Source organism: Salvelinus fontinalis, chromosome 39, assembly GCF_029448725.1.
Source record: "Salvelinus fontinalis isolate EN_2023a chromosome 39, ASM2944872v1, whole genome shotgun sequence".
Taxonomy (NCBI): Eukaryota; Metazoa; Chordata; class Actinopteri; order Salmoniformes; family Salmonidae; genus Salvelinus; species Salvelinus fontinalis.
In genome coordinates this window covers 7,157,959-7,172,003 of record NC_074703.1, presented here as the reverse complement: position 1 = coordinate 7,172,003, position 14,045 = coordinate 7,157,959, and the positions used below count along the sequence as shown (strand labels likewise).

The 14,045-nt window shown below is 45.9% G+C and overlaps 1 protein-coding gene across 1 annotated transcript in view; it reads left to right on the top strand.

Annotated features, from left to right (window-relative positions):
- Nucleotides 1-14,045, top strand: part of LOC129838354 (staphylococcal nuclease domain-containing protein 1-like) — a gene marked incomplete at its 5' end in the record, with an annotated part of 123,196 nt that overhangs the window by 54,821 nt on the left and 54,330 nt on the right. The window contains one exon of the mRNA XM_055905293.1: nt 9,131-9,257. Coding sequence (XP_055761268.1) covers nt 9,131-9,257 — 127 coding nt within the window. The remainder of the gene's footprint in view (nt 1-9,130; nt 9,258-14,045) is intronic.

The following is a 14,045-nucleotide window of genomic DNA, read 5'->3' as shown; positions in this document are numbered from 1 at the left end:
CTTCGGTCGAGTGCGGAGGACAACATGATCCAGTGTTTTCATAGCTTTTTGTTTTCTTTCTGCGAGTACGCCTCATTCGCCACACCACAGCCAAATGCCATTTTAATCAACCCCAACTAAAATCATTTTCTCTTCTCTAAAGCCTAATCGCTTTCTCCGTTCCGCGCGGGGCATTTACAATGTAATTACATATGATTTACCAACAGCTGCAGCCATAATGGCGCATAAACAAATTACAGAACAGAGTGAGAGAAAAGAGAGGAGGAGAAAAGAGATCTGGAACTGTCTTCATTTTATGTGGATCAGTGCTTTTGCTCACTAGCAAATACACAAAGCGAGGCCTGTCACACTGGAGACCCATTAGCCTCTTCCACCGAGACTACAAATACATAGATTTGTCTTTCTTTTCTTCAAAGCAACGTGGAACTGGGACCTGGGACTCTCCTTACTACATACATCTCCTGGTATTTTTCCTAGCCTGATTTGGCTTTGCCAGAGATGCAGATCTCTCTGGGTTGCTGAAGGCAGGAAACCAACCGTAGGCGTCGGTTCACTGGACACTCACAGGGTTTATCTTTAGATTTCGCAGCAGTGTATGCAAACAGACAGAGGGAGATGTAGGCTGTTTTATGTTTTTTACACATCGGTTGGGCTGGAATGATGTTCTTTCAAGCTGAAAAAACTTTGCCTGTGTGTTTACCTGTGTGTGTGTGGGTGCATCTATGCTTGCCAGAGTGCTAATGTATGTGTCTTCATTCCTCTCTCTCTCTCTCTCTCTCTCTCTCTCTCTCTCTGTCTCTGTCTCTGTCTCTGTCTCTGTCTCTGTCTCTGTCTCTGTCTCTGTCTCTGTCTCTGTCTCTGTGTCTATGCTTGCTAGAGAATGCTAGTGTATTTGTCTTCGTTCCTCTCTCACTCGTGTGTGTGCTTCTCCATTCCCTTGTGTGTGCATTATCGTCCAAGCCTGCACCTGGAAGGGAATCTGCATGCATAGGTGTGTGTAATAAATCAGTGCCCTCCAGTACAGGTCACCCTGGGCCAAGATGCCTGCACAGCAAATGACCAGCCATAAAGTGACTGGCAGTAGGTGGGGAGATTCTCATGCTGCAGAACCCCTGCACTGCATGCTGAATCTAATACCAAGTGTCATCGTTCTCTCACCTGGCCCTGTGGTGTGTGTGTGTTATATAATGGATAGCAAACCCACGGAGAAATATGTAGTAGTTAAGAGGCTTAAGTTCACCACTAAATCAGGATGGCACTTGAAATGAAGAAGGATTGAAGTGTGTGGGGGGGGTGTTTACTATACTATGTGTGCACTAAGTCCTCTCTGTGAGCAGCCTACAACCACCACCAAGAAACGTAACCATCTCATTGGTCAATATCAACATGACTGCATGTTCACTGTAACAGACCCAGTCCCTGTTCCTTCTCCCAACGTCTAATCCTCCACCTTCAGAGGGAGAGACATTAGATGTACGGTGTCTGACTCAATCTGACACGACTGTAATTAGAGGGAATCTAAGGCTTCTACCAAGTAATGAAACTGCACTGGGAAATCAGTGATCCATAGAGATGACTGCTTCCCGAATGTTACCCTATTCCCTACATAGTGCACTACTTTTAACCAGGGCCCACAGGGCACTACATAGGGAATATGGTGCCATTTGGGACGCTGTCGGCCGTGTACTGATCTACTGTTCCTCATGTAACCTCAGCCATATGTCCTAATGGATGGCTCTAAACCCCACTGGTATTATGAGAACACTGGCCCGGAGGATGGATCTCATAGGAGAACATGGAAGGTAGGGTTAACATTGGTGTTTCATGACCACTCTTGGGGTTGTGTGCTTGATGTGTGCTTGCCCTGATTTTCATAGGATAGGATGTAGCATAGCCTACAGTGCCTTCGGAAAGTATTCAGACCCCTTCCCTTTTCCACGTTACGTTACAGCCTTATTCTAAAATGGATTGAATTCGTCTGTTTCCTCATCAATCTACACATAATACCCCATAGTGACCAAGCGAAAACAGGTTTTTATACATTTTTGCAAATGTGTTAAATAAAAAAAACATACAGTTGAAGTCGGAAGTTTACATACACCTTAGCCAAATACATTTAAACTCAGTTTTTCACAATTTCTGACATTTAATCCTATTAAAAATTCCTGTTTTAGGTCAGTTAGGATCACCACTTTATTTTAAAAATGTGAAATGTCAGAAAAATTGTCGCGAGAATGATTTATTTCAACTTTTATTTATTTCATCACATTCCCAGTGGGTCAGAAGTTTACATACACTCAATTAGTATTTGGTGGCATTGCCTTTAAATTGTTTAACTTGGTTCAAATGCTTCGGGTAGCCTTCCACAACCTTCCCACAATAAGTTGGGTGAATTTTGGCCCATTCCTCCTGACAGAGCTGGTGTAACTGAGTCAGGTTTGTAGGCCTCCTTGCACGCACACGATTTTTCAGTTCTGCCCACAAATTTTCTATGGTATTGAGGTCAGGGCTTTGTGATGGCCACTCCAATACCTTGACTTTGTTGTCTTTAAGCCATTTTGCCACAACTTTGGAAGTATGCTTGGGGTCATTGTCCATTTGGAAGACCCATTTGCGACCAAGCTTTAACTTCCTGACTGATGTCTTGAGATGTTGCTTCAATATATCCGCATAATTTTCCTTCCTGGTGATGCCATCTATTTTGTGAAGTGCACCAGTCCCTCCTGCAGCAAATCACCCCCACAACATGATGCTGCCATCCCCGTGCTTCACGGTTGGGATGGTGTTCTTCGGCTTGCAAGCGTCCCCAAACATAACGATGGTCATTATGGCCAAACAGTTCTATTTTTGTTTCATCAGACCGGAGGACATTTCTCCAAACAGAACAATCTTTGTCCCCATGTGCAGTTGCAAACCGTAGTCTGGCTTTTTTATGGCAGTTTTGTAGCAGTGGCTTCTTCCTTGCTGAGTGGCCTTTCAGGGTGTGTCGATATAGGACTCGTTTTACTGTGGATATAGATACTTTTGTACCTGTTTCCTACAGCATCTTCACAAGGTCCTTTTCTGTTGTTCTGGGATTGATTTGCCCTTTTCGCACCAAAGTACGTTCAACTTTAGGAGACAGAACGCGTCTCCTTCCTGAGCGGTATGACGGCTGCGTGGTCCCATGGTGTTTATACTTGCGTACTATTGTTTGTACAGATGAACGTGGTACCTTCAGGCGTTTGGGAATTTCTCCCAAGGATGAACCTGGTCTTTTTTTCTGAGGTCTTGGCTGATTTCTTTTGATTTTCCTATGATGTCAAGCAAAGAGGCACTGAGTTTGAAGGTAGGCCTTGAAATACATCCACAGGTACACCTCCAATTGACAAAATGATGTCAATTACAAAATGATGACTTCAGAAGCTTCTAAAGTCATGACATAATTTTCTGGAATATTCCAATCTGTTTAAAGGCACAGTCAACTTAGTGTATGTAAACTTATGACCTACTGGAATTGTGATACAGTGAATTATAAGTGAAATAATCTCTGTAAACAATTGTTGGAAAAATTACTTGTCATGCACAAAGTAGATGTCCTAACCGACTTGCCAAAACTATAGTTTGTTAACAAGACATTTGTGGAGTGGTTTAAAAACGAGTTTTTCACTCCAACCTAAGTGTAAGTAAACTTCTGACTTCAACTGTACCTTATTTACATAAGTATTCAGACCCTTTGCTGTGAGACTTGAAATTGAGCTCCGGTGCATTGTGTTTCCATTGATCATCCTTTAGATGTTTCTACAACTTGATTGGAGTCCACCTGTGGTAAACTCTATTGATTGAACATGATTTGGAAAGGCACACACCTGTCTATATAAGGTCCCACAGTTGACAGTGCATGTCAGAGCAAAAACCAAGCCATGACGTGGAATGGATTGTCCATAGCGATCCGAGACAGGATTGTGTTGAGGCACAGATCTGGGGAAGGGTAACAACAAAAGTCTGCAATGTACAAGGTCACCAAGAATACAGTAGACTCCATTGTTATTAAATGGAATAAGTTTGGAACCTCCAAGACTCTGTCCAGGCGGCCAGCTGGGAAAGATGAACGAAGCAAAGTACAGAGAGATCCTTGATGAAAACCTGCTCCAGAGTGCTCAGGACCTCAGACTGGGGCGAACGTTCACCTTCCAACAGGACAACGACCATAAGCACGCAGTCAAGACGATGCAGGAGTGGCTTTGGGACATGTCTCTGAATGTCCTTGAGTGGCCCAGCCGGAGCCTGGATTTGAACCCAATCGAACATCTCTGTAGAGACCTGAAAATAGCTGTGCTGCCTGCTCCCCATCCAACCTGACAGAGCTTGAGAGGATCTGCAGAGAAAAATTGGAGAAACTCCCCAAGTACAGCTGTGCCAAGCTTGTAACATCATACCCAATAAGACTCTATGCTGTAATCTCTTCCAAAAGTGCTTCAACAAAGTCCTGAGTAAAGGATCTGAATACTTATGTAAATATCATATTTCAGCTATTTTTATTGCATACATTTACAAAAATGTCTGTAAACCTGTTTTTGCTTTGTCATTATGCTGTATTGTTGATGAGGGAAAAAACTATTTAATCCATTTTAGAATAAGTCTGTAACGTAACAAAATGTGGAAAAAGTCGAGGTCTGGATGCTTTTGGAAGGCACTGTATGTGTAAATGATGTTTATTGATGCGTACTACAGAGATCACAGCTCTGTCTGGAGTTGCCACATTTGGGGTGTGTGCACGCATGTGCTCTCCAACATGTTTTTTGTGTGTTAGTCTACGAGTGTGTACTGTCTCATTGTGTGTTTTGGCTGTGTGTACATTGTGGTTCTTGAACGGTACAAAGTGGGTTATCATCACAGTATTTCAGGCCTTAATTCTTATGGCATAGAGTACATACAGCGATCTCATCAGGTGTTCTGTACCCTACCTCCTTCCTGTACCTTCCCCTCCACAGTAATGCCAGTCCTCCGCTACATCAGGTGTTCTGTAACCTACCTCCTTCCTGTACCTTCCCCTCCACAGTAATGCCAGTCCTCTGCTACATCATGTGTTCTGTACCCTACCTCCTTCCTGTACCTTCCCCTCCACAGTAATGCAAGTCCTCTGCTACATCATGTGTTCTGTACCCTACCTCCTTCCTGTACCTTCCCCTCCACAGTAATGCCAGTCCTCTGCTACATCATGTGTTCTGTACCCTACCTCCTTCCTGTACCTTCCCCTCCACAGTAATGCCAGTCCTCTGCTACATCATGTGTTCTGTACCCTACCTCCTTCCTGTACCTTCCCCTCCACAGTAATGCCAGGCCACTGGTATTAATTAGGTTAAATGAAGTGTTTCCATTAAAGCTTTATATAGCGATTGGAGAGGACTCCCTCTTAGCTTATTTATTATTTAATCAAATCTCTCCGGGCCCAAAGTGGAGCACGCCGCGCGACCCAGGCAAAGACACACACACACAGACACACACACACACACACACCATTACCACTACCACTCCTGGCTGGGGAAGGAGGAAGTCGCTCTCTCTCAAACTTTTTAATTAGATGAATAAATCTTCCGCCGGCGGCCGGAGCGCTGACAGGCAGGCCACAGTGCTGCACAGCCGCAACTACGGCAACTGACGTGGTGTGCTACTACGGTAACACGGCCGTCACGAGCTGTACCTCTGGGATAGATGGGAGGGTTGGAGGGGTGGGGTTGTTTATCTGATCTGTTCCTCTGGGATAGATGGGAGGGTTGGAGGGGTAGGGTTGTTGATCTGAGCTGTACCTCTAGGATAGATGGGAGGGTTTGGGGGGTAGGGTTGTTGATCTGAGCTGTACCTCTAGGATAGATGGGAGGGTTGGGGGGGTAGGGTTGTTGATCTGAGCTGTACCTCTGGGATAGATAGATGGGAGGGTTGGGGGGAGTAGCGTTGTTGATCTGAGCTGTACCTCTGGGATAGATGGGAGGGTTGGAGGGGTGGGGTTGTTTATCTGATCTGTTCCTCTGGGATAGATGGGAGGGTTGGGGAGGTAGGGTTGTTGATCTGAGCTGTACCTCTAGGATAGATGGGAGGGTTGGGGAGGTAGGGTTGTTTATCTGATCTGTACCTCTGGGATAGATGGGAGGGTTGGGGAGGTAGGGTTGTTTATCTGATCTGTACCTCTGGGATAGATGGGAGGGTTGGGGAGGTAGGGTTGTTGATCTGAGCTGTACCTCTAGGATAGATGGGAGGGTTGGGGGGGTAGGGTTGTTTATCTGAGCTGTACGTCTGGGATAGATAGATGGGAGGGTTGAGGGGGGTAGGGTTGTTGATCTGAGCTGTACCTCTAGAATAGATGGGAGGGTTGGGGGGGTAGGGTTGTTGATCTGAGCTGTACCTCTGGGATAGATAGATGGGAGGGTTGGGGGGGTAGGGTTGTTGATCTAAGCTGTACCTCTGGGATAGATGGGAGGTTTGGGGGGTAGGGTTGTTTATCTGACGTGTTTCCTTAAATCTGCTGCTTCTACAAAACACTGAGGATGCCTCAAGCGTGTGTGTGTGTGTGTGTTTGAGGGGAGCTCCCTCCTCGCTCCCCTCAAACAGCAGTCATTAGCCATCAGGGTGCCAGTGGTTGGGCAGTGAGGAGTGTGAACGCCACATTCCTCTCCCCAAACCCCACAACAAACACACCCACCCCCTCTCACACACACCCCCTCCTCCCCCTCTTACCTTACCTCCCCTAACCCCCCTCCAGAAGCCTCCTGTTTTCACTCTCCTGTTTAGCGTACATCACATCATGTTAAGGTAGCTGGCTAAGCGCTAGCTGGCTGCTCACTCTCTTTTTAACCTTTAATATTCCCTCGTTTTTTTTAAACAAATGCTCTGATGCAGCCTGGAATAACATCACAATAACAGCTCTGAGCTGAGGGAGGGAGGGAGTGTGGGAGGGAGGGAGGGAGTGTGGGAGGGAGGGAGGGAGGGGAGCAGTGGTGTGTGTGTGTGAGATGTGGCTTGTTCGTTCATTTAATGTGGCTTTGCCTTTGAGGTGTTTGTTTGATCACAACACACATTAAGCTGCCCCCCCCCCCCCCCACACACACACACACACACCTCCGTCAAACACACACACGCACTTCTCCCTCCCTCCAATACACACTCCGACCTCCCTCCAATAAACACACACACCTCCCTCCAATACACACACACATCTCCCTCCAATACACACACACACCTCTCTCCAATACACACACACATCTCCCTCCAATACACACACACACACCTCCCTCCAAAACACACACACACACCTCCCTCCAATACACACACACACCTCCCTCCAATACACACACACACCTCCCTCCAATACACACACACACCTCCCTCCAATACACACACACACCTCCCTCCAAAACACACACACACACACACACACCTCCCTCCAATACACACACACACACACCTCCCTCCAATACACACACACACACCTCCCTCCAAAACACACACACACAACTCCCTCCAAAACACACACCTCCCTCCAATACACACACACCTCCCTCCAATACACACACACCTCCCTCCAACACACACACCTCCCTCCAATACACACACCCCCCTCCAATACACACACACCTCCCTCCAACACACCCCTCCCTCCAATACACACACACCTCCCCCGTTCAGTAACGTTGGTAATGCAGTGGAGGAGCTCCTCCATGTCACATTTCCGTAACGCTTCAAGCTCATGGGCCACAGATTACACTGATTACACAGATTATGCAGATTACACCGATTACACAGATTACGCAGATTACACTGATTACGCAGATTACACTGATTGCACTGATTGGTGTTTGTCATGTATGCGGTGCCAATGTGTGTGAACGTCTGCGTGAACGTCTGCGTGTGTGGACGTCTGCGTGTGTGTGGCGGACACCATCGTCCCCCCTCCCCCCGGGGCACATGCTGAAACATCACCTCTATCAACCTGGCTCACATCAAAGGGAAACGACCACAAGTCCTCTGTGTGTTACGGGTGGAGTAGCATGTTCATTACTAGCAAGTATAGCATTGACTGCTTGCTTTTAGTGTTGCTTTTTTCTGCCATCTTTGAAATAATTACTTTTTTTCATCAATCGTTGAGAATGTTTCCATGTCCAGCCCCCCTCCACACACACACACTTGCTGTGCAGACGAAGGGGCATTATTTTTTATTGAGTCAGTGTATAGCCCTGGTTGTTACATTGCCCTAGGCCCAAGGGGAAATCAATGGGAATAGGATGTCAACAAATCACCATGTAATTTCAACATCGGGCACTTTGCTAAACTAGCTGGAGTAAGCGATCTGGACTCTCTTCACACTCTCTCTCACGCACACACATCCCATACTTCTTCACACACACTCCGAGCCATCAGCCCTGACAGCTAGCCATTTGTTACTGCTGAGCGCAAATCACTCGACTAGTGATTGCAGTCTGAATCCACACAGCCTGACGCTCTTATCATCCTCTTCAAAACGTGGACATTATCCACCGCCACATTTTCTAGAATCTCCACCTAATAGTTCTCCCATACACGATAATGGGTTGATGACTGGTAAACACATGTCACAGAGCGCAATCTTTTTACTCACGCTGTTTTGGTTATGACTGTCTCCACTGATGGTAATGCTGGTAGAAATAGGATTATTTAGCATTTGTGACATGGTGCTAATGCAGTGGAAATTACTACAGGAAACGGAGATGACCAATTTCCCCGTGGTGGTTACTGCGGTCGGGCGTCCACTTTGGGCAGAGCGCTGTATGGCTCAACACTGCTACATGGGATATGAGCCAAATACTAACGCCGTTGGCATCTAGTCAAAGGGCATGTTTGTAGAAATTGATAATGTCTCCCGGTCACCTATCGCTTGTCCTTGGACAAATCACTGATTTAATGTGATGTTACTAGTCAAAGCATTGTAGTGGAACTATCACTTTCACCTATCCAATCAAGGAAGAGATGCGCGTTCCAAGTACTTTACATACATTTATTTTCACAGTATTCCAACCAGGCTCTATACTAACAGGAATGGACTCAATGTATTCAAACAGAGACCAGAAGTGAAGCAGTCCATGCTCCTCCTCTTCCCTCTCTCTCCCCGCCCCCTCAGGCACCCAGCTGGAGAACCTGATGGAGACCATGAGGGCAGAGATCGCCGCCCAGCCCCCAGTGGAGGGCTCGTACGCCGCCCGCCGAGGGGACTACTGCATCGCCAATTTCTCCGCCGACGGAGAGTGGTACGTGTTTTGTCTTTCTGTCACATGGTGCTGCAATGTCTCCCTTTTAATGTGTAGTAAAATACCTGACCCTTTGTTGAGGTCCTGGAACTGATCTTTCTGTTAAAGAGAGAGCTTTTGGTCCTACAATCAATCCCCTTTCCTTATGGCTATTGGTCCTACAATCAATCCTCTTTTCTTATGGCTATTGGTCCTACAATCAATCCCCTTTCCTTATGGCTAGTGCCCAATCAATCCCCTTTCCTTATGGCTAGTGCCCAATCAATCCCCTTTCCTTATGGCTAGTGCCCAATCAATCCCCTTTCCTTATGGCTAGTGCCCAATCAATCCCCTTTCCTTATGACTAGTGCCCAATCAATCCCCTTTCCTTAAGACTAGTGCCCAATCAAACCCCTTTCCTTATGACTAGCGCCCAATCAATCCCCTTTCCTTATGACTAGTGCCCAATCAATCCCCTTTCCTTATGGCTAGTGCCCAATCAATCCCCTTTCCTTATGACTAGCGCCCAATCAATCCCCTTTCCTTATGACTAGCGCCCAATCAATCCCCTTTCCTTATGACTAGCGCCCAATCAATCCCCTTTCCTTATGGCTAGTGCCCAATCAATCCCCTTTCCTTATGGCTAGTGCCCAATCAATCCCCTTTCCTTAAGACTAGTGCCCAATCAAACCCCTTTCCTTATGACTAGCGCCCAATCAATCCCCTTTCCTTATGACTAGTGCCCAATCAATCCCCTTTCCTTATGGCTAGTGCCCAATCAATCCCCTTTCCTTATGGCTAGTGCCCAATCAATCCCCTTTCCTTATGGCTAGTGCCCAATCAATCCCCTTTCCTTATGACTAGTGCCCAATCAATCCCCTTTCCTTATGACTAGTGCCCAATCAATCCCCTTTCCTTATGACTAGTGCCCAATCAATCCCCTTTCCTTATGACTAGTGCCCAATCAATCCCCTTTCCTTATGACTAGTGCCCAATCAATCCCCTTTCCTTATGGCTAGTGCCCAATCAATCCCCTTTCCTTATGACTAGCGCCCAATCAATCCCCTTTCCTTATGGCTAGTGCCCAATCAATCCCCTTTCCTTATGACTAGCGCCCAATCAATCCCCTTTCCTTATGGCTAGTGCCCAATCAATCCCCTTTCCTTATGGCTAGTGCCCAATCAATCCCCTTTCCTTATGGCTAGTGCCCAATCAATCCCCTTTCCTTATGACTAGCGCCCAATCAATCCCCTTTCCTTATGGCTAGTGCCCAAGTCGGGGCTAATAGTTGGCGTTTGGGTTCAGCCAAAATGTACATTAGAGGATCGTATTAGAGCAACTGATAAGCTCCGCCCTTAACCTGGATGTGAGTCACCCACACCCTCTCTAATTGGCTTTTTGTCTGGGCCTGTTCTTATAGAGACCTTTGTTTGTAAAGGCCAGGTATCAACTCTCCAAAATACAGGCGTCCTACCTATTTATCTACCCTTTGTTTATTCTGTTTCTGATTTTAAATCTGCCCAGCGATAAAAGGGACATCACAAAGTCATGGCTCCTGAACGGCCCTGGTTTTTAAGAGGGCCCCTTTTAGAACAGAGCTTTGTAGAGGTGTTGAGCCCTCGTCAACCCAGCCGGTACACCGGATGTTGCCGGTGAAGTTTACAGATGGTGGCGGGGACAGATGGTAGTCACGGAGGCGAAGTGCGTCGGGTGGGCTCCACCGGGTGTCTGCTATGACTTTGGGCCCCGTCAAGGAGGTGACTGAGAGAGAGACGGTGGGAAGGAGGGGGAGAGAAGGGAAATGCCAAACTGATATTAAAAATAGAGACTCACCCCTCCCTAGCCAGGTGGACAGCTCATCATCTCCCTCCCCCTCTCCCCTCACTCAACTTCTGGGAACAAAAACTTTTACGTTTTCGCATCCGCCAGCGATACTTGAGGAGAGTTTTCAAGAGCCATCTGTGAGATGCAGTGGCTGGAATGTTTTTAATCTTCTTGTTCACTCGTACTTCCTAATCTCCCTGTGGCTGTTTTGTGTGGAGAGCACCAGTCGATTGTTACTCCTGTTTTGTATGGAGAGCACCAGTCTAGTGTTACTCCTGTTTTGTATGGAGAGCACCAGTCTAGTGTTACTCCTGTTTTGTATGGAGAGCACCAGTTTATTGTTACTCCTGTTTTGTATGGAGAGCACCAGTCCATTGTTACTCCTGTTTTGTATGGAGAGCACCAGTCTATTGTTACTCCTGTTTTGTATGGAGAGCACCAGTCTATTGTTACTCCTGTTTTGTATGGAGAGCACCAGTCTATTGTTACTCCTGTTTTGTATGGAGAGCACCAGTCGATTGTTACTCCTGTTTTGTATGGAGAGCACCAGTCTATTGTTACTCCTGTTTTGTATGGAGAGCACCAGTCTAGTGTTACTCCTGTTTTGTGTGGAGAGCACCAGTCTATTGTTACTCCTGTTTTGTATGGAGAGCACCAGTCTATTGTTACTCCTGTTTTGTATGGAGAGCACCAGTCTATTGTTACTCCTGTTTTGTATGGAGAGCACCAGTCGATTGTTACTCCTGTTTTGTATGGAGAGCACCAGTCTATTGTTACTCCTGTTTTGTATGGAGAGCACCAGTCTATTGTTACTCCTGTTTTGTATGGAGATCACCAGTCTATTGTTACTCCTGTTTTGTGTGGAGAGCACCAGTCTATTGTTTACTCCTGTTTTGTATGGAGAGCACCAGTCTATTGTTACTCCTGTTTTGTATGGAGAGCACCAGTCTATTGTTACTCCTGTTTTGTATGGAGAGCACCAGTCTATTGTACTCCTGTTTTGTGTGGAGAGCACCAGTCTATTGTTACTCCTGTTTTGTATGGAGAGCACCAGTCACTCCTGTTTTGTATGGAGAGCACCAGTCTAGTGTTACTCCTGTTTTGTATGGAGAGCACCAGTCTATTGTTACTCCTGTTTTGTATGGAGAGCACCAGTCTAGTGTTACTCCTGTTTTGTATGGAGAGCACCAGTTTATTGTTACTCCTGTTTTGTATGGAGAGCACCAGTCTAGTGTTACTCCTGTTTTGTATGGAGAGCACCAGTCTATTGTTACTCCTGTTTTGTATGGAGAGCACCAGTCTAGTGTTACTCCTGTTTTGTATGGAGAGCACCAGTCTAGTGTTACTCCTGTTTTGTATGGAGAGCACCAGTCTAGTGTTACTCCTGTTTTGTATGGAGAGCACCAGTCTATTGTTACTCCTGTTTTGTATGGGGAGCACCAGTCTATTGTTACTCCTGTTTTGTATGGGGAGCACCAGTCTATTGTTACTCCTGTTTGGTATGGGGAGCACCAGTCTATTGTTACTCCTGTTTGAGTATGGAGAGCACCAGTCTATTGTTACTCCTGTTTTGTATGGGGAGCACCAGTCTATTGTTACTCCTGTTTTGTATGGAGATCACCAGTCTATTGTTACTTCTGTTTTGTATGGAGAGCACCAGTCTATTGTTACTCCTGTTTTGTATGGAGAGCACCAGTCTATTGTTACTCCTGTTTCTATGGAGAGCACCAGTCTATTGTTACTCCTGTTTTGTATGGAGAGCACCAGTCTATTGTTACTCCTGTTTTGTATGGAGAGCACCAGTCTATTGTACTCTGTTTTGTATGGAGAGCACCAGTATATGTTACTCCTGTTTTGTATGGAGAGCACCAGTCTATTGTTTCTCTCTGTTTTGTATGGAGAGCACCAGTCTATTGTTACTCCTGTTTTGTATGGAGAGCACCAGTCTATTGTTACTCCTGTTTTGTATGGAGAGCACCAGTCTATTGTTACTCCTGTTTTGTATGGAGAGCACCAGTCTATTGTTACTCCTGTTTTGTATGGAGAGCACCAGTCGATTGTTACTCCTGTTTTGTATGGAGAGCACCAGTCGATTGTTACTCCTGTTTTGTATGGAGAGCACCAGTCGATTGTTACTCCTGTTTTGTATGGAGAGCACCAGTTATTGTTACTCCTGTTTTGTATGGAGAGCACCTGTCTAGTGTTACTCTTGTTTGGTATGGAGAGCACCAGTCTAGTGTTACTCCTGTTTTGTATGGAGAGCACCAGTCACTCCTGTTTTGTATGGAGAGCACCAGTCACTCCTGTTTTGTATGGAGAGCACCAGTCACTCCTGTTTTGTATGGAGAGCACCAGTCACTCCTGTTTTGTATGGAGAGCACCAGTCACTCCTGTTTTGTATGGAGCGCACCAGTCACTCCTGTTTTGTATGGAGAGCACCAGTCACTCCTGTTTTGTATGGAGAGCACCAGTCTATTGTTACTCTGTTTTGTATGGAGAGCACCAGTCTATTGTTACTCTTGTTTTGTATGGAGAGCACCAGTCTATTGTTACTCCTGTTTTGTATGGAGAACACCAGTCTATTGTTACTCCTGTTTTGTATGGAGATCACCAGTCTATTGTTACTCCTGTTTTGTATGGAGAGCACCAGTCTAGTGTTACTCCTGTTTTGTATGGAGAGCACCAGTCTATTGTTACTCCTGTTTTGTATGGAGAGCACCAGTCTATTGTTACTCCTGTTTTGTACGTTTTTTGTTTTAGTGTTTCTTCCGGGACCTGTTGTTCTGTTCTGCTGTTCTGCTGTTCTGTTGTTCTGTTATTCTGTTCTGTTGTTCTGTTATTCTGTTGTTCTGTTCTGTTGTTCTGTTATTCTGTTCTGTTGTTCTGTTATTCTGTTCTGTTGTTCTGTTATTCTGTTCTGTTGTTCTGTTGTTCTGTTATTCTGTTCTGTTGTTCTGTTATTCTGTTGTTCTGTTGTTCTGTTCT